This window comes from Mesoplodon densirostris, chromosome 15, assembly GCF_025265405.1.
Source record: "Mesoplodon densirostris isolate mMesDen1 chromosome 15, mMesDen1 primary haplotype, whole genome shotgun sequence".
NCBI classification, from domain to species: domain Eukaryota; kingdom Metazoa; phylum Chordata; class Mammalia; order Artiodactyla; family Ziphiidae; genus Mesoplodon; species Mesoplodon densirostris.
Genome location: NC_082675.1, coordinates 40,711,977 through 40,739,385, shown reverse-complemented (window position 1 = coordinate 40,739,385; position 27,409 = coordinate 40,711,977). Strand labels below are relative to the sequence as shown.

Here is a 27,409-nt window from a genome sequence, read left to right as displayed (position 1 = left end):
GCCCAGACCTATGGATTTTGTTTTCCCCCTTGGAAAGGCCGGGAGGGCTCTCCCGGGAGCATCTCAGGTCAGAAACGTTCCCCTGCGGTGCCTTCTGCCATCTGCCGGTGCATTTGGCTTCTTCCTGGGGCCAGTTTGTCGGATTCATGAGAATATGCTGACACTCAGAAGGAGGTTAATCTTGCACTGGCAACATATGTTGCCAGGACTTTTTTAAGGAAAAGTCTGCAACTACAACCCAAGGACTAGAGCAAACTCCAATGGGGACAGTTCGGGCCCTGGGCCACTGCGGTTTGGGGACAGCTGCACTTTGAGTGCCTTCAGTGCCAAGTCATGGGAGGACCGCTGTCTCCACACTCCCACCCTCCTGGCCTTTGTTCTAAGTGCTGACTAGTTGCGACTTAGCAAACTGCACCAGAAGAAAAAGGGGGGAGGAGGAAGGAAAGAAGAGGAAGTGAAAGATGAAGGACAGGAAAGCAGGAATGACGATGGACAGGACGGAGAGGAGGAAAAGGAACAGCAAACCCCCAAAGGACCAAGTTCCCAGAGAGTCGTGGTGTGTTTTGTGGTTGCACATAAAGAGCTGAGTCAGACGTCAACACAAACGTAAAACTGAAATACACAGAGACAATTCTCTATGTGGCCTCACATCTACGATTTGACTTTCAGCTACAAGAAAGAAAACTGCAGGGCATCTGAGTGAGTCAAAAATAAACTGAGGGCTTCCCTGGTGGCGCAGTGGTTGAGAGTCCGCCTGCCGATGCAGGGGACACGGGTTCGTGCCCCAGTCCGGGAAGATCCCACATGCCGCAGAGCTGCTGGGCCCGTGAGCCATGGCCGTTGAGCCTGCGCGTCCGGAGCCTGTGCTCCACAACGGGAGAGGCCACAACAGTGAGAGGCCCGCGTACCGGAAAAAAAAACAAAAAAAACAAACTGAGAAGGAGATGGCCTTGTGCTTAAAGTCTGGAGTAAATTAAGTTAATGCAAAACATAAACGCTGGACTGCAGTTGGCAAGCGCAAATGAGAAGGGTTTTAGACTGCTTTTTAAGAAGACTTTTTAAATTTTTAAAGCAATATAGAACAAAGCCACACAAACATTTTTTGGCTAGAATATACCAGACCATCTGATGTAGCATTTGGGGCCACACTGGTTTGATTCTAAAACTCCATGGGCCAAGCAATCAACTTCATCTAAGAAAGATCACAAAACACTGGGTCAGACCTTGATGCTAGACCAGATTCAGATTTCAGCATGTCTGGGCTTCAGCCACTGGCTTCAACGCTGCCCCCGAGGAAAAAATTTTAAAGATCACAAAAGCTGTTAGAAAAAGCAAGCACTAGAGAAGGGAGACCATCGCTGACAGAATGTAGGAGCATCCAAAACACTTCCAGAGCCTAATGGTTCAAACCTGGAAGAACAAACTTTAGGGCACACCTCTACACCCCACCAGGAAGGAGGCTGACCTGAACCTTCTCCTTCTGCTTTTGTCCGACAGACCTCGTCTTCACTACTCTTAACCTTGCCTGCTCCCCACAGAGGTCCCTCTAGACTTGGCCCCTAGTGGACCCTGAAGTGGAAGGCCTCCATCCCGTCTCCCTCCTGATAGTTCTTCTTCATTTGGTCAATGAGAGATTCAGTGCCTCCAGCTTGAAACAGAAATGTAAGCACCCCCAACTCGTGCTCCAAAACTTCATTATTTGGGACATCTTTCAACAGAAACAATATATGTACAAGGACAAGGTGACCACACCAGGCCGTAGCGCCAGCTCAGCACTGAATCTGCCTCTAGAATGATTCATAAAACTCCAACATAGGGGCTTCCCTGGTGGCGCAGTGGTTGAGAGTCCGCCTACCGATGCAGGGGACACGGGTTCATGCCCCGGTCCGGGAAGATCCCACAGGCCGCGGAGCGGCTGGGCCCGTGAGCCATGGCCGCTGAGCCTGCGCGTCCGGAGCCTGTGCTCCGCAATGGGAGAGGCCACAGCAGTGAGAGGCCCACGTACCGCAAAAGGGAAAAAAAAACCCTCCAACATAAGCATCACCTGTACTGAGGTTTCCACAGGAAATGTGCTGGGCATTCCAAATTCTAATACTGAACTTCTCTGGTTGAAGTCAAGGCAGGGAAACAAAAGATACCCCTTCCTTTCCTTACCCTTCCACCTGCCAGGTGACCTAAATCTCTGGGCAGGGACTGCCGAGAGCTTCTGTGGCCCAAGAGGCAAAGGCTGGGAAGTGGGGCAGAGGACAGAGGTCCAGGACGTGTCAGGGGATCAGGAGGAAAAAGAAGGGCTTGGGATATGGCACACAGGCACCTATGCAGACAGGGAGATCAACCAGGATTGAGGCTACAGGCTCTTAAAATGATGTAGAGGGAAGGCAGAGAAAGGAGGGTTAAAGGAACAGCAGCTACCGTACAGGTGAGTGCTTCCCGGGATCTGAGAATTTTACACATCAGTACACACGTAACCCACACGACATGTCACAGGGCGGGCACTATTACCAGGAAACTGAGGAACAGCGTGGGTAAGAACTTGCCCAGGTTGACAGCTACTGTGAACCTTGTTCTTTGCCACTTTGTCTCCTGCGTCGGGGAGGGACCTTCCTGCTCCTGCCCCACTCTCCCAGCTCCTTAGCGTGGCCGCCCTCATGGATGACATGCCTCCGTACCGATGCTACCCTCCTCCTGTGCTCAGAAGCTGGAAGCTAGAAACAGCACTTCCCAGATTCTCCTGGAGCTGGGCTCTGGGTGCCAATCGGGTTTTGCAAATAACTACTTGAATAAGATTAGAAAGGCTGAGCATTTCTGCTGCTGTGCCCTGGCTGGCTTCCTGGGGGCCTTGGATGGCCGTGGAGGCAGAAAGACCGCAGTCCCCCTGTCCCTGAGCTGCATGGCAGGAGTCTAGGCTTGACACCAGGAGCCTCCTTGGAAGCCCAGCCTGGAGGCTAACTGAGTCGGTCAGCACCTAATAACCCACAGCAAGTCCCTGCTGGGTTTAGTTCCGGCCCTGAGTCCTGACTGATCACCTTCCCTTCTTCTCTCCCCTCGTTTTCCCTACGACATTAGCCACCGAGGAGAACAATGGCAGGCAATGGGAAGGAGGCAGAGAAGGAGAAGGGGGGCAAATTCATTCATTCATTTGCCGGTCGCCCAACATGTACCGCACACCCATCATGGCCCATCATGCTCTAGGGACTGGGCCAGACTCCTCCCCTTCCCCTCCAGCGCCTTCAGTGACTCTTACTAGGATGGGGGACTAAGAGGCCAACCAAGTCTGTGGCTTTGTGTGTGCCGTTCCCTCTGCCGGAACACCCTGCTCCCTGCCCTTGTCTCCTTGGCAGTTTCCTCAACACGATCCAGGTACCACTTCCTGCCCAGAGCCTGGATTTGTACCCAGGTGCTGACTCCAGAGCCCATGGGCTTGACCACCTGGGAGGAGGAAGAGTAAGGCTGAAAAGGCAAAGGAGGGGAGGTGACATGGCCTGGCCCTGAGGACAGTCACGTGTAACATACATATATAGACCAGGGGCTCATTTATTAAACAATAGGCCACACAGCTCTGCCCAAAGGAGCCTCTGCATCTCCTCAGGGGGAAACTTACCTCGGGGGACTGATGATCACTACGAACGTGTGGCCCACTTACCTTGGCAAACAGGGAAGGAGTAGAAACCCCAGCGGCAGGCATCGCACCGAGGGCCCCCCACCCCGGGGCGGCACAGACACCGCCCGTGGGCATCACATATCTCGGGGAGCACTCCTGCCGGGTTACAGTCACAGCCTGCGAAGGGAAGAGGTTTTCAGAGGGGTCTCCACCCTCCATCCCCTCACCCACAGATTCTGAGTAATCTGTGGTTTACATACATTCCTAACCCAGAAGACTGCATCTTAAGGGGAGTAAAACATCTCTCCTGGCAAGATCAGAGATACCATTCAGAAACATCCAGGGCAGGCACTGGTTTGCAAAGTACCTACAATCTTCTAGCATCTACCCCCGTGGGAACAATTTTTTTTCCCCAAACTGAGCCTTGTTTAGTAAAACTTCAACTTCATAGATTCCCATCGAATGACAATCTTGAATTAAACATATTCCTACTTCCATTTTTCAGAAGCAAAGAGATGAACATACATTTAGCCCTAATAAGTGCCAGATGTGGCTTTGGGGGACCTCACTCGGCTTGTCTCAATCCTCCAGGCATGAGCCCTTCCCAGCAGGCAGGCTGCTTCCAGTCCTACCTCAGCACCTCTGCTCTGGCCGGCAGGTAACACCCCTCCCCTGGTTCCCTCTCAACCTTCAGGTCTCGGTCAGGAAGGCCTTCCCCACCCAGTCTGTACCAGCAGCTCCCCCTTCCCTCTCCCACTCTCTATTTAGCTGTGTTTGTCTTTCACACTTTAATTATTGAAATCACTTATTGGCCTCATGACTGACTTTGACCAGTGGAATGAGAGGAAAGTGCTGTTGTGGGATTTCAGAGCCCAGGTCACAACAGGCTTTGTGGTTTCCATTCTCACCCTCTGGGAACCCTGAGACCACCAGGGAGGTACCCTATCTGACCTCATCGAGGATAAAAGGCCACATGGAGAGAGACACCGAGCCCCAGCAGATCCTCCAGCAAGTCCGGCAGAAAGACTGCCCAGCCAAGCCACAGGACTGCGAGAAATAACCCTTATTGTTTTAAGTCACTAAATTTTGGGATGATTTATTACATAGCAATAGAAGAAGGAAACACCTATCAAACTGAAAACTTAGGGAGAGTTCACCTCAGGACTCCCACTGCCATGTACAGTATGTCTCAATCAATAAATATTTCCCAAGAAGACAGGGCTCTTGCTTGACTTTATTATGGATGGATTAAATAATGAAGTCAAGCAAAAGCCCTGCAAGATAGGTAAGCATTTTATAGTTGAGGAAAAAGATGCTCAGAAAATTTTTTTTAAATAGATCTTTATTGGAGTATAAGTGCTTCACAATGCTGTGTTAGTTTCTGCTGTACAACAAAGTGAATCAGCCATATGTATACATATGTCCGCATATCCCCTCCTTCTTGAGCCTCCCTCCCACACTCCCTGTCCGACCCCTCTAGGTCGTCGCAAAGCACCAAGATGATCTCCCTGTGCTATGCAGCCGCTTCCCACTAGCTATTTTACATTCGGTAGTGTATATATGTCTATGCTACTCTCACTTCGCCCCAGCTTCCCCCTCTCCCCACCCTGTGTCCTCAAGTCCATTCTCTATGGCTACATCTTTATTCCTGCCCTGCCACTAGGTTCATCAGTACCACTTTTTTTTTTTTTTTAGATTCCATATATGTGTGTTAGCATACGGTATTTGTTTTTCTCTTTCTGACTTACTTCACTCTGTATGACAGACTCTAGGTCCATCCACCTCACTACAAATAACTCAATTTCATTTATTTTTATGCCTGAGTAATATTCCATTGTATATATGTGCCACATCTTCTTTCTCCCTTCATGTGTCGATGGACATTTAGGTTGCTAGAAAGGTTAATTAAGTTGCCCAAGGTCACACAGCCAGAGGAGCTAAGTAGGGCTCTGAACCCAGGTCTGTCTGATTCTAAAGCCCATGCCCTTTCTATGATGCCAAGAATACAAGCTGATAACTGATTTTAAAAGCTGTGTTCAAGGTATATTCCAGATTAGTGTATGTATTCAAACCATTCTCATATTTAAAAATCTACATTTCTATCAAGGACATTAGCATCAGTGGGAAGCAGCTGTGTAGCACAGGGAGACCAGCTTGGTGCTTTGTGTCCACCTAGAGGGGTGGGATACGGAGGGTGAGAGGGAGACTCAAGAGGGATGGGATATGGGGATATATGTATGCATATAGCTGACTCACTTTGTTGTACAGCAGAAACTAACACAACATTGTAAAGCAATTATACTTAATAAAGATTTTTTAAAAACCAAGAACACTAGCATCTAAACCTGCAACATGGTCCCTTGAGGAAGATCCTGAAAGACTCAAAGATTTGACTGGGTTCCCCCTACTTCTCATGGAAGGGAAGTCTCATGCATTTCAGAAAGGTTTTCTACAAGGGTTAGAATAATAGATAATCTGAAAAGTTAGCTAAATCCCACTCCTTCCCTTTGCCCTTTTTCAGGTAAAAGGTTAGTAACAAAGTTGTGGAATTACTTTTTTACAATAATTAAGAAAAAAAAGATGAGGGTAAATCAGAGCAACTTTACAGTCTTTGCATGATCTCTAACTTGTTTATACTTCAACAGTCACCTAACTTGACAAGAAGGGCACTGGATGTGTCCAAGGGCATGTTCATCACAAGAGAAGCCTTGGAACCCAGGCTGGCATGAGCACCGCCCTGACTGTCCATCACAGCAGCTGTCCATCACAGCTGCCATACAAAGTCCCAATGCCAGGGCCCCACAGGCTGAGAACACCGCAGGGAAATGCAAAGGTTTACTGTCAATTACAGTCTTGGCATTAGACCAGGCATTGGAATTCAGTAGGAAACTTGAACTTTACAATGGCATTGAAGTCCAAGGAATCCAGGTTTACAACCACTTGTAAACAGAAAGGAAGCATCTAGTGCCTATGCATTTCTAAATTTCTGTTTCTGAAATTCACTTTTTAACTTAGGCATGGTTTCCATAGTGTAGTGGTTACCACGTTCACCTGACACTTAACTTATCTGGCAAATACTCCTACACGGTGCAGGAGCCAGAAACCGTTGAGGTCCCTCACTTCTCCCCCACCCTCACCTCCCACGCCTCCTCACCAGGCCGTAGTGCTTATATCTCAGGAAAGCGCCCGCAATCCTCCTCTCCTTCCAGACTTCCAGAGCCTTCCTCCAGGACCTCATCCTCGTTTGCCTGGATTATTTCAAGAGCCTCCTGACAAGGCTGTCTGCTTCCTGTCTTCTTCCAACCCACTCTCCACCCTGGTGTCAGGAGTGATCTTTCTAGAAGGCCAATCTTTGCATATCAGTTTCCAGATTAACCCCTCAACGGTGACCCAATGCCTTCAGTACACAATCCAAAGTCCTCGACATGTGTGACACAGCAGACCCTTCAAAATCTTCAGGCTGCCAGAGCCCATGCAGCACCTCTAGGCAAACTAGAAAAAGGTGTCTCTTCCTCAAGGTGCTTTCCTGTCACTTGCTGTAAAATCGTCACCATATATATATACAGATCTGCCACATCTTCAATGCCCCCTCCTCCTGGTCCCAGGAAGCCCTTCTAGAACCTCTGCCTTTTCCCTTCCTCCTTTCCTTCCCTCCTCCTTCCACTGTTCCTTCCGTACTTCCTTCTCTCCTTCCCACCTGCCTTCCTGCCTTCCCTGCCTCCCTTTGTAAGGAGCTGTAAAGATGCCCCTTGTGTTTGCCCCCATGGCTCCGTGTTCTTGCCCTGTCATAGCATCAACTCCTGCTGTTCTAACTGCTTGTCTGTGTGTCTCCCACAGGCCTGGGGTCTTCCAGGGAGCAGGGACCATGAGAGGCAGCTGCCTTGGTCATGCCTAGTATAGAGGAGGCACTTAATAGGAGTTTAATGAATGAAGAATATGCTAAATATTCAAGATGACAATTCTCTTGGGTAAACACCATTCCTTGAATTTTATTTTATTGGCACAGAGCTGCCAAACCGAGATATCAGAATTCACCTGTTCATCTCTAAGCTGTATCTGGTTTGTCTCCATGCCAACAATGAATGCCCCACCCTGCCAGGCAGGTGAAATGCCCAGCCTGGGGACAGGCAGCAGGAAGGCATGCCCTAGTGGCGGTCGCCCCATCTCTCAGAGTTCTCATCATTAGCACATGCCCCGGCCCCAATCACACTGACGCAACACTTCGGCAATGGCAAGTAGCTCCTTACAAAGTGATGGGGGAATCAAAACCTTTTCATGGTATTTGTCAAGAAACCTCTGGGCAGCCATGTCTTCAGGCCAAATGGGCTGCTTTACAAAATCATCCCAAGACTGTATCAATCTCCTAAGGTAAGCACCTGGAGTTTTCCTGCAGCTGTTGATTTTGCTTGTCACCGCTCTTTGATTGAACTTGGAGGAATAAAACTGTTCCCATGCCCAGAGGCCAGGGTCCCTCTACAGTGAATGTTTTGTGTATCCTGTCATTTTCAAAAAGAGCCCTTGAAGATGTGTCTACTAAACACTGACTTCCTAACAATAAATGTTAAGTGGTTATAAATGATCACTTGGACCCAGAAAATCCAAATAATATCCAGTCATGAAATATAACAAAAAATCTAAAAACATTCTGATCTGCAAAATTGTTCTGTCCTTTTGCTTCATATCCCCTTTGGTTCAAGTGTCTGGAATTGAGCCTATGGATTTTATAAACCAGTAGTTCTCAATTGGGGCTGCACACTGGAATCTCCTGGTAAAATATCATTGCCTAGCTGTGGAATCCCACACTCAGAGATGCTGATATAATCCCAGGATCTATAAACTATGGCCTGAGGGCCAGATCCATCCCTGTTTTAGTAAACAAAGTTTTACTGGAACACAGCCAAGCTCATTCATTTATTATACATACTGTCTATGATTCTTTTCATGTTACAACAGCAGATTTGAGTACTCGCAACTTTGCCTACAAAGATGAAAATATTTACTATCTTTATCTTTACAGGAAAGTCTGCCAACCACTGAACAGGAATTTCTACTAACTAGAGCAGTTGTTCTTAACAAGAGACATATAACAGAATCATCTGGAAAACCTGTGCAAAATACCAGCCTAAACTTCACCCTCGAAATCTAGATTTAAGATCTGGGGGTGATATATGCCATCTACAAGAGACCCACTTCAGACCTAGGGACACATACAGACTGAAAGTGAGAGGATGGAAAAAGATATTCCATGCAAATGGAAATCAAAAGAAAGCTGGAGTAGCAATTCTCATATCAGACAAAATAGACTTTAAAATAAAGACTATTACAAGAGACAAAGAAGGCCACTACATAATGATCAAGGGATCAATCCAAGAAGAAGATATAACAATTGTAAATATTTAGGTACCCAACATAGGAGCACCTCAATACATAAGACAAACGCTAACAGCCATAATAGGGGAAATCGACTTTAATACCCCACTTTCACAAATGGACAGATCATCCAAAATGAAATAAATAAGGAAACACAAGCTTAAAATGACACATTAGACAAGATGGATTTAACTGCTATTTATAGGACATTCCATCCAAAACCAACAGAATAGGGCTCCCTGGTGGCACAGTGGTTAAGAATCTGCCTGCAAATGCAGGGGACATGGGTTTGAGCCCTGGTCCGGGAAGATCCCACATGCCACAGAGCAACTAAGCCCACATGCCACAACTACTGAGTCTGCACTCTAGAGCCCATGACCCACAACTACTGAGCCCACGGGCCACAACTACTGAAGCCTGTGTGCTCTAGGGCCCATGTGCCACAATTACTGAGCCCGCGTGCTGCAACTACTGAAGCCCAAGTGCCTAGAGCCCATGCTCCACAACAAGAGAAGCCACCGCAATGAGAAGCCCACACACCACAATGAAGAGGAGACCCCACTCGCTGAAACTAGAGAAAGCCCGCATGCAGCAACAAAGACCCAACGCAGCCAAAAATAAATAAAATAAATAAATTTATAAACAAAAACAAAACAAAACAACAGAACACACTTTCTTCTCAAGTGCTCATGGAACATTCTCCAGGATAGATCATATCTTGAGTCACAAATCAAGCCCTGGTAAATTTAAGAAAATGGAAATTGCATCAAGTATCTTTCCTGACCACAACGCTATGAGACTAGATATCAATTACAGGAAAAAAACTGTAAAAAATACAAACACATGGAGGCTAAACAATATGCTACTAAATAACCAAGAGATCACTGAAGAAATCAAAGAAGAAATCAAAAAATGCCTAGAAACAAATGACAATGAAAACACGGTGACCCAAAACCTATGGGATGCAGCAAAAGCAGTTCTAAGAGGGAAGGTTATAGCAATACATTCCTACCTCAAGAAACAAGAAAAATCTCTAATAAACAACGTAACCTTACACCTAAAGCAATTAGAGAAAGAAGAACAAAAATACCTATAGTTAGAAGAAGGAAAGAAATCATAAAGATTAGATCAGAAATAAATGAAAAAGAAATGAAGGGAACAATAGCAAAGATCAAAAAAACTAAAAGATGGTTCTTTGAGAAGGTAAACAAAATTGATAAACCATTAGCCAGACTCATGAAGGAAAAAAGGCAGAAGACTCAAATCAACAGAATTAGAAATGAAAAAGGAGAAGTAACAACTGACACTGCAGAAATACAAAGGATCATGAGAGATTACTACAAGCAACTATATGCCAATGAAACGGACAACCTGGAAGGAATGGACAAATTCTTAGAAAAGTACAACCTTCCAAGACTGAACCAGGAAGAACTAGGAAATATAAACAGACCAATCACAAGCACTGAAGTTGAAACTGTGATTAAAAATCTTCCAACAAACAAAAGCCCAGGACCAGATGGCTTCACAGGCAAATTCTATCAAACATTTAAAGAAGAGCTAACACCTATCCTCAAACTCTTCCAAAATATAGCAGAGGGAGGAACACTCCCAAACTCATTCTATGAGGCTACCATCACCCTGACACCAAAACCAGACAAAGATGTCACAAAAAAAGAAACTACAGGCCAATATCACTGATGAACACAGATGCAAAAATCCTCAACAAAATACTAGCAAACAGAATCCATCAGCACATTAAAAGGATCATAGACCATGATCAAGTGGGGTTTATCACAGGAACACAAGGATTCTTCAATACACGCAAATCAATCAACGTGATACACATTAACAAACTGAAGAATAAAAACCATATGATCATCTCAATAGATGCAGAAAAAGCTTTCCACAAAATTCAACACCCATTTATGATAAAAACTCTAGAGAAAGTAGGCATAGAGAGAACCTACCTCAACATAGTAAAGGCCATATATGACAAACACACAGCCAACATTGTTCTCAATGGTGAAAAACTGAAACCATCTCCTGTAAGATCAGGAACAAGACAAGGTTGCCCACTTTCACCAATACTATTCAACATAGTATTGGAAGTTTTAGCCATGGCAATCAGAGAAGAAAAAGAAATAAATGGAATCCAAATTGGAAAAGAAGTAAAACTGTCACGGTTTGCAGATAACATGATAGTATACAAGAGAATCCTAAAGATGCTACCAGAAAACTACTAAAGCCAATCAATGAATTTGGTAAAGTAACAGGATACAAAATTAATGCACAGAAATCTCTTGCATTCCTGTACACTAATGATGAAAAATCTGAAAGAGAAATTAAGGAAACACTCCCATTTACCATTGCAACAAAAAGAATAAAATACCTAGGAATAAACCTACCTAAGAAGACAAAAGACCTCTATGCAGAAAACTATAAGACACTGATGAAAGAAATTAAAGATGATACAAACAGATGGAGAGATATACCATGTTCTTGGATTGGAAGAATCAACATTGTGGAAATGACTATACTACCCAAAACAATCTACAGATTCAATGCAATCCCTATCAAACTACCACAGGCATTTTTCACAGAGCTAGAACAAAAAATTTCACGATTTGTATGGAAACACAAAAGACCCTGAATAACCAAAGCAATCTTGAGAAAGAAAAGTGGAGCTGGAGGAATCAGGTTCCCTGACTTCCGACTATACTACAAAGCTACAGTAATCAAGACAGTATGGTAGTGGCACAGAAACAGAAATATAGATCAATGGAAAAGGATAGAAAGCCCAGAGATAAACCCACACACATATGGTCACCTTATCTTTGATAAAGGAGGCAAGAATATACAATGGAGAAAAGACAGCCTCTTCAATAAGTGGTGCTGAGAAAACTGGACAGCTACATGTAAAAGAATGAAATTAGAACACTTCCTAACACCATACACAAAAATAAACTCAAAATGGATTAAAGACTTAAATGTAAGGCCAGACACTATAAAACTCTTAGAGGAAAACATAGGCAGAACACTCTATGACATAAATCACAGCAAGATCCTTTTTGACCCACCTCCTAGAGAAAGGGAAATAACAAAAATAAAGAAACGGGACCTAATGAAACTTAAAAGCTTGTGCACAGCAAAGGAAACCATAAACAAGACCAAAAGACAACCCTCAAAATGGGAGAAAATATTTGCAAACGAAGCAACTGACAAAGGATTAATCTCCAAAATACACAAGCAGCTCATATAGCTTAATATCAAAAAAACAAACAACCCAATCCAAAAATGGGTAGGAGACCTAAAAAGACATTTCTCCAAAGAAGATATACAGATTGCCAACAAACACATGAAAGGATGCTCAACATCACTAATCATTAGAGAAATGCAAATCAAAACCACAATGAGGTATCACCTCACACTGGTCAGAATGGCCATCATCAAAAAATCTACAAACAATAAATGCTGGAGAGGGTGTGGAGAAAAGGGAATCCTCTTGCACTGTTGGTGGGAATGTAAATTGATACAGCCACTATGGAGAACAGTATGGAGGGTCCTTAAAAAACTAAAAATAGAACTACCATACGACCCAGCAATCCCACTACTGGGCATATACCCAGAGAAAACCATAATTCAAAAAGAGACATGTACCACAATATTCACTGCAGCACTGTTTACAATAGCCAGGACATGGAAGCAACCTAAGTGTCCATCGACAGATGAATGGATAAAGATGTGGCACATATATACAATGGAATATTACTCAGGCATAAAAAGAAATGAAATTGAGTTATTTGTACTGAGGTGGATAGACCTAGAGTCTGTCATATAGAGTGAAGTAAGTCAGAAAGAGAAAAACAAATACCGTACACTAACACATATATATGGAATCTAAAAAAAAATAAAAAGGTTCTGTTGAACGTAGGGGCAGGACAGGAATAAAGACACAGACGTAGAGAATGGACTTGAGGACACAGGGAGAGGGACTGGTAAGCCGGGACGAAGTGAGAGAGTGGCATTGACATATATACACTACCAAATGTAAAATAGATAGCTAGTAGGAAGCAGCTGCATAGCACAGGGAGGTCAGTTCGGTGCTTTGTGATCACCTAGAGGGGTGGGATAGGGAGGGTGGGAGGGAGATGCAAGAGGGAGGGGAGATGGGGATATATGTATACGCATAGCTGATTCACTTTGTTATACAGCAGAAACTAACACAACACTGGAAAGCAATTATACTCCAATAAAGATGTTTAAAAAAATTTAAAAATAAAAGAATGAACTATGCTACATGTGCTTTGAGTATGCAAAGATTCATTCCAAAAATAGCCTCTCAGAGTTTGTGTAGCTGACTTCAGGCCCAACTAACCTATAAGAATGCAAGAACATTTATTTTAGCTAAATAGTTAGATATTTGCCTAGTAAAATCTTTTAGGATAATTAGAAAGTTATACTATTTTTTTTAGAAAAATGCATCACTATTATTAACATAACATGGAATTAGTATCTGCAGAAACTAAAAAAAAAGAGTAAAAGAAAAAAGAACAGTGGAACTTCAAAGGAACAAATACATAAGAAATTTATAAACAAACTTTAGGAAATTATATGTATATATGGAAAACTTTAAATAAGATATTTAACTGGGGAAAAAAAAAGATCTAGGGGTGAAACACAGGAATTTATACTTTGTAAAAGCATGGGGTTCTAAAACATAGCCCTGTTTAAGAACCACTATATCAGAAAACACAAAAGCATTAATGAGCCTTAATGAAATAAAATTCTCTGGGGTGGGAGGGACTTGGTATCATCCAGTGCTGTGTATCTCCTGGCAGTTGAGATGTCTGTGCTTCTAATGTTCACTGCCAGAAGTTAGGCCCCAAATTGGGTGTTTTTAAAATGCATTAGTGGAAACCAAATTGAAGTGGGTATCTGTGCCTTCAAATGCCCAAATAAATCTAACTGCACCAATTGAAACTTCTTTTCTCGAGGCTGTGTTCTGAGGCTTCCCTCATATTTTGTAATAGACGTCTGAACTTCCCTTCAAGTTCAGTTAAATTTCCTTCCCTGAAGTCACCACCAATCTAGTTGGGGAGAAAAAAGAATGGGATAACAAAGGGATTACTGGAAACAGACCAGAAATGAAAGATCTAAAACATGTTTGTGGAAGGAAACCAGAGATGTGTGTCATAATCCAGGCTCAAAAGTTGAGTCCCATTCTAGTCAAATGACAAACATTTAGGCAAGCACTTGCTGATACCCGCTGTGGGCAGGATACCACGGCAGGTGCTGTGGGGATTAGAAAGCGAGTCAGGCACAGCTACTGTCCCCAAATGACCAAGTGTCTGATGAAAGCTAAAGACAATACCCCACATAATACCCCAGCACCGTGGTCTGCTCAGAGGAGCTGGGTGTGGGCAGGGCACAAGCAGGAAACAGCACAGGATGGTAAAGTGGGTCACGTGAGAGCTGACCTCCGGTGAGCCCTTGTGCTGCCCCAAATCCCGTGACACTCCCCAAGCCCATTCACTCCCCCACGTTCCAGGATGCCTCTTTCATACCTTCTCTCTCCTCAACTCCAAGGCCTTCTCCCCAGCCTCAATTTCTGCCCCCATCTTGATTCTTATTTTGCAAAGAAAAAGAGAGAAAGACCAGAAGAGAGCATCCACGTGCTCCCGCCACGGGTCTGCAGGCCCTTGCCCAGCCCGTCCCCGCGCTCCGCCTTCTCCTTTCTGACGGCCTTTCCCGCTCAACAAATGGCACCCCCTCCCCTTCGCTCCTTGTGTGCTCCATCCAGAAGCCGGGAGCCACCCCCAGTCCTCTTGCTCTCAAAGTCCACCTCTGCCCAGCAACCCCCAGGCAAGTCCTGTGGGTTGCATTCTCAGATTATATCCACGGTCTGTGCACTGCTGGTCACCTCCACTGACACCTCCGGGGTCCCAGCCACCACCATCTCTTCCTCACGGATCATCATCGTGATGGCTTCCCTGCTTCTTCTCTCCTCCTCCTACAGTTGGTCTTCAACACAGTTGCCACACCCCAATGAAACGTTGTTTCCCTGTGCCGAACTCTCCTGGCTCATCAGAGTAGAGGCTACGTCTGCGCAGTGGCTGACGAGGGCCTGCAATCTGGTCCCCGGGTTGCCCCCCTCACCCCTTCCCCTTTGCTCACTCTGCTTTCACACCCCTGGTCTCTCTCTGTTCAGGGAACACTCCCAGCATGTCCTGCCCCAGGGACTTTGCACTTGCTCTTTCCTGCATCTAGATGCTTCTCCCCAGACACCTGCAGAGCTCAGCCCCCAGCCCCCTGACGATCCTGCTTAATCATCTCTTCAGCGAGGCCTTCCCTGACAACCTACTTACATGTGCAAACCTCACATTCCTACCCTCTCTCTCTCGGCCTTATTTATTCTACAGCACTGATGGCCGACGCACCTGGAGCTAACATACTGTTGTAGAACCTGAATTCCTTGACCAAGGATGGGCCTTCAGAGACCATGTTCTTGTCTGGCCACCAGTGCCCCTTCCCTGCCCACTCACACTCCAGACGCACCAGGAAGAGGGGTCCATGTGCTCCCAGTGAGATGAGCACATGACCATCAGGCCTTTCCCCATCCTGGGGGACGAGACCAGGTGGGTTACCCAAGCCTGACCCAGATGGTCGTGGGCTGTGTGCATGCAATGTGCCACGCCCTTCTGAGCGTGTGTGTCCCTGTGAGCACCACTGTGGGTTCACATAGCAAACTGCTCACAGCTCCAGAATCGAACCCAAAGGCCTGGAATACTCTCATATGGGTTAATTTACACCTACAATGTGGATGACTCCCATTTAAAAGTAACACCTTGTGCAGGACACAACCCTGCATATCATAATCTATCACATTAGTGATTTTACTTGTTTGTATATTAAATATGTTATTGTAGGAGTCACCCCCACCCCCGACTGAAATATAAGCTCCAGGAGAGTTGGGACATTCGTTTCACTAAGTCCCCAGCAGCCAGAACAGTGCTATGCACATAGCAGGTGGTCATAAAATACTTGCAGAATCAGGGATTAGGTAGGTGTAGCACCTCTCCACCCCAAAGGCTGCTTCCTGCATCCCCCTGCCACTCTCTTCCCTGGGTGTTTTTCTGGCTGCAGGAGCTCCTCTGACCCCCTGCAGGCCGGGCCCAGAAAGTTAATGCCCCAGAGGTAGCCCTCCATGCACATCAGGTGACTGAAGTTATCCGTTCCATTGGGATAACGCTGAGCAAGTTCTCTGCTGCCTCCCAGAGTTGTTCCGAGGGCTGCAGCTCCAGGAGCTACAGCAGGACCATGCCCGCTAACGCGTCTTCATAAGGGTTCCCTTCAATCTCAGACTCATTCCTTTACTGATGTTTCCTGGTGTCACCTCCCAAATTAACTACTTGCACTCAATTCTTTTCTCAGAGTCCCTTTATGGAGAACCAAATAACACAGCAGGCAACCGACCGCTACTGAAGGTTTTTGAGCAATCTAGCAACATACAATCTAAAAACTCTTCTTAGTCTCCATCAGGTGGTGCCATTGCAAAGGACAGACTGGAGTAGAGAATGGTGGGAGGTGAGAAGCCCAAATACGACACACCTGCAAGGCACCACCATGGTCCCATGAGGATGACTTGAACTTGGACATAGCCATGTGCACAGGAAGTAGAAAAGGGATATGGAGCATAACATCTTCACTGAAGTTAAACCAAAAGAGAAGTTACTTGCCTTTTATATCTCCAGCTACTGGATCTTCTGAACTTGGTGTAGAAATAGGGAAAATGGGAATTCCTAGAAAAATAGTTTATCAAAAAATACAGAGAAGGATGATTAAGTAGACAGTAAAGTAAAACATTAAATTGCACTACCTAGGAAGATGCCCTCTCAGACTTAGTGAAAGCAGCATGTGGAAACTAACTGAAAGAAAGGAAATGTTGCTACACTTAAAATGCATCTAGTAATAGAACCAGGATGGTCAGACATTCTGATTTGTATATTAATGAACAGAAATGGATATTTCGTGCTCACAATAGCTCAGACATTCTAATTTGTATATTAATGAACAGAAAGGGATATTTCGTGCTCACAGTAGCTAAGTCCCAGTCTAGCAGGGCTGAGCTGGACTTCTTTAGTATCTTTATTATTTTTTAATGTAACATCGAGACTAGCTTTTTAAAAATGTTTTCTTTCAAGTCTTTTTCCCTAAAACTTTGCTTATGAAAATGCAATTTCTGCTCAGCCTCTATCCAGTCATTATAGATTCTAAACTGATTGAGCCCTGATTCAGTGTCACTATGTTTGGGCTTAAAAACTGGTTCCTTTAACTTTAAGATGATCATGTAATTCATCCTCCAAACTGGGACACTTGACAGTGGAAGTGGGTGCTCGTTTAACAATGACCCTGGGACAGCAGGTGGGAGCCAGGACACGTGCACTCCTGTCCACAGAGCCCCACAACTCAACATGGTTTTCCGGGGATGGCAGAGTTGTGAGGTGGGAATGGGCAAGAACTAACGCAGCAATGGGGTAGCTTCTTCCTGAGAGCGTGTTTCTCCGTCCTGACCCCAAAGTCCAGGTTTTACACTAATTGCAGAACAAATAGGGTCATGGCTCTTGGAACAGTCTGCACAGCTGACTTCACACACTCCCCTGCTCCACGTTCTACGCTGTTTCTAACAGACACGTATATATCTCTCCAAGATGCCGAGATGTTCTCTTAGATCACGGCAGTGGGATAAGAACAGATACATCCCCCCGGCCACTGGAACTACAACACACACTACGTGTGCCCACGCGAACACCTGGAAGCCTGCGACATTTACTCTAGGTTTATGAAGGAAAACCCCACACATGGATTCCTATTACTTTGAAACTGCCACTATCTGACCCTTTGACCTGCTGAGATGGTAATGTCTATGGTACAGCCTAGCACTCTGGAGATAAATAACACTATAAAACATACTTATAAAAATGTAATGTTCCCAACTTTGGGGAACATTTTCACACAAATAGAACCTTCCTGGCCCTATTTCTGTCCCTCTACCACCCCCCTGCCCCATGCCTGCCATGCACTCAGGGATCGATGCACAAAGCCCAGGTCAGCGCCAAGAAGCCAGGCCTCTCCTTCCGCCGCTGGGACTTACTGGAGCAAACCGGGAAATGGTGGTAGCCGGCCGCACACTCCTCACAGTGGTCTCCGCGGAAGTTGGGCTTGCAGGTGCAGCGGCCCGAGCCCTGCTGACAGTCCTCCGCGTGGTCGGGGTGACAGCTGCAGGCTAAGAGAAATCCCCAAGAGTCCGTCCTTCACTGCACCTCTTAAGGCAAATACGTCCTAATCCTTCTCAGGCAATGTTTACTACTTCATCACTGGCTTCCAGGGATTCCTGAAAGGGCACAGCCTGTTTTCCACTTCACACCTGGTTGATGGTTTGCATTGACTGAACCCCATGGACCCTCAGAGACAAGCTTTAATGAGCAGTCACACCGAGAAGTTCTCGAGGATGTGGTTTATTACACTGAGCACCGCCCAGTTCACCGTGTAGGGGGCAACCCTGCACAAGCCACCACCGGAGGGGCGGGGTGGGCGCATGCTATGGCTCCTGGCAGGGCTGTTGGGCACAGCCTCTCCCAGCTATGAGCCAACTATGAATGTCCACAGAGTGGTCGTCATTACACAGCTGTGATGTGGACACAAGTGTGGGATGCCTAGACATTGATATATGATCTGTGCACAGCACAGCAAGATCGTGCCCGTAACCCAAATGTTAGAATCCAGTGATACAGTTCACTGAAAGCAGTTTTTGCAACCAGCCTGACTATTGGGTTTGCATTCCAGAGGGACACACTTGGGTGTAAAACACTCGGGAACCCCCTCACTTGGGAGCTTCCATTGACCTGGCAAAAGTCCTCACCTTGGACAGCAAAAACACTGTCATAGCTCAGCTGAGTCCCTGTCCTGTGAGGAACTGGGAGGCTGGAGAAGTCGTGAGCACCAAGCAACCCCCTAGCCTGGCTTCTCCTGGTGTCCTTTGCTTAATTTGTTTAGGATTTATGTGTCCTGTGGATTCTTTATGCTAAGCCTCTAATATCTCCACAAGACCACTTCAGTGATGAAGGAAGAAATGAGAAAAGTGATGGAAAACTGAGGCTCCTAATAAGGCATGAGTTTATTCACGATGTCCTGTTTTCCTTTGCCAAAGCTGATTCTTCGTGGGCACAAGATAAATCATGGGCATACTTCATAGGATGATGTGGAAAAGCAAGGGAAAACAAGGACACACTTTTAGTAACTAAGATGCCCTACAGAGGAACAAATCAGAGTTTACACATTCTTTGGATTTTGATGCTCTCAAACATTAATGATATGATGAATGAATGTGGGGGGGAAGGTGGGCACAGAAGCCAATTTCAGGACTGGAACTGTTTTCTAACTGCCATAGCCAGAGAACATAAAAGAACCAAATAAAATACACATACAGAACAAAGTCTATAATCTGATCTACAACTGATAATTCCACAGGGAAAAAAAAAAAACAGTGGCATTCTTCTGTATAATGGAAGTGGTATGTTACAGCAGTGCTAGACAGATATGAACTATACCCTGGACCTACCAGTTAGTAGTTCTCTCACCTGGGCCAAAATATTTAACTGCTCAGACCCTTTGATTTCTTGATATCTAAAAATGAGACTAATAATACATTATCTTAAGTTTGTTATGATAATTAGATAAGACATTTGGGAAATTATTTAGGCAATGCCTTGCATATAGCAAGTGCTCAATAAATCATAACTATTTTGAATATTATGACTATTATTACATCCTTGTGAAATCATTACTATGTTGCCTTGAGTCTAATTCTGATGAAATTTAAAATTACCGGAGATCATAGAAACGTGTCAAAACAACAGAAAACATTTGTTGCAGGCCTAGTATGCGACAAGCCCAATGCTCAGTATTTTCCTAGGTGGTTTTGATTGCATTTCATTTAATCTTAGAGACTAGATTATCATTTCCATTTATATATATGAAATCTGATTCTCAGAGAGACTATGTAACTGCCTGAAGTCACACAGCTAGTAAGGAGTAGAACCAATAATATGAAGAGAGAGAGAAAATGAAGGAAATTACTAGCCAATCAGAATTTAGCCTGATGACCTCCCTGAAGTCTAAGACACACCAAGTTGGAATGAAACTTACGGATGCAGCCGTCGGGGGCACGGACCGGAACGCCGTAAGGGCGGTAATAGCCCTTAGCACACTTTTCACAGTTTACACCAGCTGTGTTATGCTAGAAATAAACAAAAGAAACTTAGGGGGAAGAGTAGTGGACAAGTGCTATTCATCCAGAGAAATAATTCTGTCATACACAATTGTAATGTAAAAGTCACCACAAAAAAAAAAAAAAAAGCACTGATCTTGACCTTGAATCTCTAAGATTTACCACAGGACACTGGCTTGAACTTGGCTCTGGGATTTTTTTTCCCATTGGAAGAGGAAATGAGGGTAATTTCCATGAACTGGACAACCCAAGTTTTCCTCTCTACCACTTAATGAAGCACCTGACATTTGAGTGAGCAAAAATTCTAGAGGACCACTCTTCAAAGCTTCATTCGGTAGTGATGAATGGATCATACATCACCCTTAGGTTTAACCCAAGGAATAAAGGGTTATGTGTGTATTTTTATCTTCTCCAATTTTGGAAAAGACTGCACATACAGATCCTCTTCTCTCGTCATTCCAAAATTTTATCTCTGCTTTAGTCTGAAAACATTTCTCAAACATTTCTGCTACGGGAATGGAAAATGTAGGCATGTGCTTCATACACAGAGCTCATTTTAAAGTACAATACAAGGCAGGCTTTCATATTTCACAGCTAATCCTTGTAATTGCCAGAAAATCAAATTACCCAACATGCATCATCAATTTCCAAGTACTATATACCATGGATCTAGCTCAATTCCACCTCTCTCTCTCTTTAATTTGGAAACAATTAGAACGACAGTGTTCTTTCACTAATGAAAGGAAAGGCAATAGGAAGTTAAAAAGAACAAATATAACACACTGACTTAAAAGGAGTCTGCATAGAAACACAGAGAGGAGAACAAAGACCCTTTCTGTATCCTCTACCCTTTTAGATGATTTTATTAATTACAGAATTTTATTTATTACCACTCCTTGTCCTGCAGGCTAAAATCTGAATTCACTTTAACATTGAGGTCTAAAACCATACTGGCCACTTCTCTGACCTAAGGTTTACATGCATAAACATCTTGGACAAACGGGAAACAGCTGTAGTCCACCCTCTCTTCCATCAAATGCCAATGAACCTCTCAACTCTGTTGTTTGCTACTGTGGCTTATAATACACAGAGGACATCAGGTTAACCTTGGCTCCCAATTTTTTTCCCATTGGAGTAGGAAATGAGAAAAAGTTCTCTCAAGTGGGTACTCCCCTTTACCACAAGGGTTCTCCCCTTTACCACAAGGTTTGTCTAATGAAGCACCTGCCACAAAGAAGTTATATTTTTAAAACACAAAGAACAGCAACAAATCACCCTAAGAATACCTGTAGTTTGCCTTCAAGTTTTGGGTGGTTCTCTAGGACCCTCACCACCTGAGGGCAAGATACACCACTTATCCATGGACGCCAAGGTCATGGTTGGACCAATACCAGAGGGAGACTCAAGGACAGTAGTGGCTCCAGATTTCAACGTTGGAGGTACCTAGGAAGCACTCTTGCCGGGAGGAGTGGGTTTCTGGATTTGCATACGTTCGACACAACACGAGATGAGAAAGCCTCCGTTACCCAAGCTAAAAAGTGGGGTGGACACCGATGGGATCTGTGCAGGAGGTAAGCCCACCCCCACCTACTCCTTTTCCCTTGGCACCATCTAGAGAGGCTTTCTAAGGAACGCCCACCTAGAAACCTCAGGCCCTGCTCTGATAATTCTCAGGTCCTAATTCCTCCAAGCAAAACTTTTCCTACATGCTTTTCAATCTTCAGTTAAACGCCATCTCTCTCTGACTCTCTCTCTTTCCTTCAATTCCTTGACCACACGTACAACACTGTTGCTGACTTCTACTTCCGTGAACCTCAAGTACAACAAGACTATTGGCTAGTCCACTCGTTGGCCACACTCTCCTGGGAAGACCCCATCTGATATTCCATCTGAAGGTCAAAGTGATCTGGCCTCTGTGACCTCTCTGACGCATCTAGCCCTGCTCACTCCCCTCCAGCCACGAGGGCCCCTTGTTCCCTCTCAAAGTCCTTTGCCCTGCCGTCCCCTCCACCTGGAAAGCTGTCCCCCAGAGAGATGCCTGGTCCATTCTCTCGCTTCTTTCAGGTCTTTACTCAAATGCCATATCCCAGAGAATGGACCACTCTATTTAAAATGTCACATACCCCCAAACCAACACTTAAAATAGTAAACCCAAGAAACAAAAGCGAAATCAATACCACGTGAGAAAACAGCCATCTCTGACAACCACGTGCCCTGCAGGATAACGATCTGGCTCTTACATGCTGGTTGCTTGGCTACCTGAAAGTCCCCAGGACCAGCCTGCCTGTGATGTTCCCACTTCCTGTTACCTCCCCAGACTGATGGCAGAGATTTCATCATTCTCCCATTACCAGCACTGCACAGAAAAGGCAGGAAACAGTCAGGTTAGCTGGTGCTATGGAAGAAATGTTCGTGTTCCCCCCAAGTTCATTTGTGGAAGCCTAATCCCCAATGTATATGGAGATGGGGTCTGGGGAGGTAATCAGATCATGAGGATGGAGCCCTCATGATGGGATTAGTGCCCTTATAAGAAGAGACAGAGAGAGCTTCCTTCCTTTCTCTCTCTCTCTCCTCCATGTGAGAATACAAGACAATGGCCATCAGCCAGCCAGGAAGAGGGCTCTCACCAGACACTGGATGTGCTGGCACCTTGATCTTGAACTTCACAGCCTCCAGAACTATGAGAGATAACTGTTTATTGTGTAAGCTACCCAGTCTATGGTATATTTGTTATAACGGCCTGAAGTGACTAAGGCGGCTGGGTTTCTGATAGGCAGACCTTGCTGTACGGTATGCGTGTTCTACCAGCAAACTCAAATTTCATCTTGAAGCATCACCACGTAGCTCACCAAATCATCTGCCCTGCTGTAGCTGCACCTGTTCTCCTCCCTTCCTGTGCAAGACTCCCCATGTCCCTCTGTATATGGCATAAGATAGGGTTACATTTTCTTCCCAAATGAAGAGCCAATTATTCAACATCATTTATGTACTATCCATCTTTCTCTTCCATCAGAAATGCCAATTTTACCACAAACCAAATTTTAATATCTGCATGAATTTGTTTCTAAATTCTCTATTAGGCTCTATTGAATTATCTATCCCTGCATTGAGTCCACACTCAATTAATACAGATTCACGGTATATTCTGATATCTCGCAAGACAAATTTCTCCCGTCATTGTTCATCTTTTCTAAGCTACTTGTCTATTCTCATATATTCTTTTATTGATAAGAACTTTAGAATCAGTCTGTCAGTCTTCATTAAAAATCTGATTGAGGGCTTCCCTGGTGGTGCAGTGGTTGAGAATCTGCCTGCCAGTGAGGGGGACACAGGTTCGAGCCCTGGTCTGGGAAGATCCCACATGCCGCGGAGCAACTGGGTCCATGAGCCACAACTACTGAGCCTGCGCGCCTGGAGCCTGTGCTCTGCAACAAGAGAGGCCGCGGCCCGCGCACTGCAATGAAGAGTGGCCTCCGCTTGCCGCAACTGGAGAAAACTCTCGCACAGAAACGAAGACCCAACAGAGACAAAAATAAATAAATAAATAAATAAAATCTGATTAAAATTGCACTGAATTTATAGATTGGTTTTGAAAAAATGGTATATTTACAATACTGAGTCTGGAAACATATTATGCCTTTCCATATAGGTCTTCTTTTATAAACTTCAATAATGTTTTATAGGTTTAAATGTAGCTCTACAGTTAATTTCTTCTATCTGTTGCCTCTTGGAGTACCTCCAAATTGTTCCAATAATCACAGCTGTGTTCTCCTGCATGTATCTGTTTCTGCTTTCTATCTTTCAGGAATCTTTTGAAACTGCTGGTCTGTTGATAACACTCTTTCTTATTTTTCATGCTATTGTGGATTCTGGAAGGAGAGAGTATTTTGCTTGTTTGGTATCTTTTCTGTCATTTTGTAGGATTTGTTGCAGAAGGGAACGTAGCCATATGTGCTCCGTCTGTTTCTTGATCCCATCTCTTAGCTTTGTGTGGTATGTGTATGTGTGTGTGAAAGAGAGAGAAAAACAAACAGTTTGGAAATAGTGAGACGAACACATTAGGGACACACAGTTCAAGACTTAGATTAGAAGTCGTGTCTCCACGGAAGAAGCTAAAGACTCTGTTTTAGTTAATGGAGATAAAGTATCTTCCAGCATCATCTAAAATAACATGGGTAATCTTCAACCTTAATTAAGAGCAACAATATTTTATCAGACAGAAAGGAATCAAGGAGTCAATACAAAAATGTTGTGCTCTTGCCTTCTTTCATTGCTCTTTCCCCCAATATTTTATGACCAAAAAATTCAAATTTCACAATAAACACCTATACCCCCTCTACTAGAGTGTACCATTAACATTTTACTACACTTGTTTTTTCACATAATTATCCATTTATTCATTCTTCTATCCATCCATTAATCCATCTTATTTATGCTTCTCAAAATAAATTGCAGATATCAGTTACCGTCCCCTAAATACTTTAGCTATTTATATTAACTGTTATTATAATAACTCCAGTTAATTATATGCATAGCTAAAGTTATGCATATAATTAACTGGAGTTTAATGTTTGTTCATAGTTTTTTTTCTTTTGGTATAAAATTTATACACGGGGCTTCCCTGGTGGCGCAGTGGTTGAGAGTCCGCCTGCCGATGCAGGGGACACAGGTTCGTGCCCCAGTCCGGGAGGATCCCACATGCCGCGGAGCGTACCGCAAAAAAAAAAAATAAATAAATAAATAAAAAAATAAAATAAAATTTATACACAAGGGCAAAACTCTTGTACATTCACTGAGTTATAACAAATGCATATATCTGTGAAACTCAGATGTCTATCTAGATACAGAACAATATTACCACCCGTGAAAGTGTCCCCATGCCCTTTCCCAGTCAATCCCCACCACCAGCTCCGACAGTCAACCACAGTTCTGATTTTTTCCACTTTTTTTTTTTTTTTTTTTTTTTTGCGGTACGTGGGCCTCTCACTTTTATGGCCTCTCCCGTTGCGGAGCACAGGCTCTGGAAGCACAGGCTCAGCGGCCATGGCTCACGGGCCCAGCCGCTCCGCAGCATGTGGGATCTTCCCAGACCGGGGCACGAACCCGTGTCTCCTGCATTGGCAGGTAGACTCTCAACCACTGCGCCACCAGGGAAGCCCTCCACTATTGATTAGTTTTGCCTGTCCCAAAATTTCATCTAAATGGTCTTCATACTATCGGTATTCTTTTTGGGAAGGCTTTTTTTCACTTAACACGATGCTGTGAAGATTCTTGCACGTTGTTGCACCATCAATAGGTTGTTGCTTCCTACTGCCCGTTGGTATTCCACTGTATAAATATGCCAGGGTGTGTTCCTCCATTCTACTACTGAAGGCCACCAGGGCTATTTCCAGTTTGGGGCTATTGTGCATAAAGCTGCTATAAACTTTTTGTAAACACACATTTCCATTTCTCATGGATAAACGCCTAAGCATGGAATTTGTGAGTCATGGTGTAGGTGTATGTTTAATTATATTTTTAAAACTGCCAGATATTTTCCCAAAGTGATTGTACCACTTTTCACTCACACCAACAATGCATGATAGGTACGGTTGCTCCACATCCTCACCAAAATTGGGGGTAAGTCATTGTAACTATAATTTATATTTCTCTGATGACTCATGATGTTAAGCCCTTTGTTGTATGCTCATTGGCCATTCATACGTCCACTTTTGTGAAGTGGCTATTCACATCATTTGCAATTGTATTGGGTTATTTGTCTTTCCATTATTGAGCTGCGGGAGTTCTTTATATTGTGTATCCTGGATACCAACCATTTGTCAGATTTATGTTTTCTGAATATTTTCTCCCTATTCATGGCTTGCCTATTCATTTTCTTCAGTGTCTTTTGTGAGCAGAAGTTTTTAATTTTGATGAAGTCTAATTTGTCAATTTTTCATGGTTATTGCTTCCTATGAACTAAGAAAACTTTGTTCATCCTCGAATCACAAAGATATCTGCCTATATTTTTCTCAAAAGCTTTAATTTTACTTTAGGTCTGATCCATATCAATTTAGTTTTTGTGTATGATTTGAGGTCGGGGTCCGAGTTAATTTTTTTCCCATATAAATCCAGTTACTCCAGAACCATTTGTTGAAAGGACTTTTCTCTTCTCTCCCACTCCCTGTCACTGTATTGCTTTGGTACTTTTATCAAAAATAAAATGTCCAGGGATTTTCCTGGTGGTGCAGTGGTTAAGAATCCACCTGCCAATGCAGGGGACACGGGTTCGAGCCCTGGTCCGGGAGGATACCACATGCCACGGAGCAACTAATCCTGTGCACCACAACTACTGAGCCTGCGCTCTAGAGCCCACGAGCCACAACTACTGAAGCCCGCGCACCTAGAGCCTGTGCTCCACAACAAGAGAAGCCAACGCAAAAAGAAGCCCGTGCACCACAACAAAGAGTAGCCCCTGCTCGCCGCAACTAGAGAAAGCCCGCGGGCAGCAACAAAGACCCAACGCAGCCAAAAATAAATAAAATAAAATAAATTAATAAAATAAAATGTCCACGTGTGAGTCTGTTTCTGTGCTCCCTGTTCTGCTACACAGACCTATTCTTCTAGTCTTATGTCAATAGCACCATGTTTTCATTACTGTAGCTTTATAGTTAATCTTTTTTTTTTTTTTTTTCGGTATGCGGGCCTCTCACTGCCGTTGCCTCTCCCGTTGTGGAGCACAGGCTCCGGACGCGCAGGCCCAGCGGCCATGGCTCACGGGCCCAGCCGCTCCGCGGCATATGGGATCCTCCCAGACCGGGGCACGAACCCGTATCCCCTGCATCGGCAGGCGGACTCTCAACCACTGCGCCACCAGGGAGGCCCCTATAGTTAATCTTGAAGTAAGATAATATAAGTTCTCCAATTTTATTCTGTTTCTTCAAGATGGTTTTGGATATTCTAGGTCGTTTACATAACCATATAAATTTTAGAATCCATTTGTCAACTTCTTTTAAAAAAAAATAACCTGAATTAATTCTGTAGAGCAATTTGGGGAGAACTGGTATCTTAATAATACTGAATCTTCCAATCCACAAATATATTACATCTTTCTATTTATTTAGTCTTTCTAGATTTCTCTCAGAAAAGTTTTTTTTAGCTTTAATATAGAG

At 44.3% G+C, this 27,409-nt stretch overlaps 1 protein-coding gene across 5 annotated transcripts in view; it reads right to left on the bottom strand.

The window, feature by feature from the left end:
- LAMA3 (laminin subunit alpha 3) overlaps positions 1-27,409 on the bottom strand; it is a 242,513-nt gene that overhangs the window by 145,455 nt on the left and 69,649 nt on the right. For all 5 annotated transcript variants that reach the window (XM_060119680.1, XM_060119677.1, XM_060119678.1 and 2 more), the window contains exons 9-12: positions 20,177-20,267; positions 18,123-18,254; positions 16,708-16,770; positions 3,644-3,778 (exon numbers count right to left, since the gene is read on the bottom strand). In XM_060119680.1, the coding sequence (XP_059975663.1) occupies positions 3,644-3,778; positions 16,708-16,770; positions 18,123-18,254; positions 20,177-20,267 (421 nt within the window). The remainder of the gene's footprint in view (positions 1-3,643; positions 3,779-16,707; positions 16,771-18,122; positions 18,255-20,176; positions 20,268-27,409) is intronic.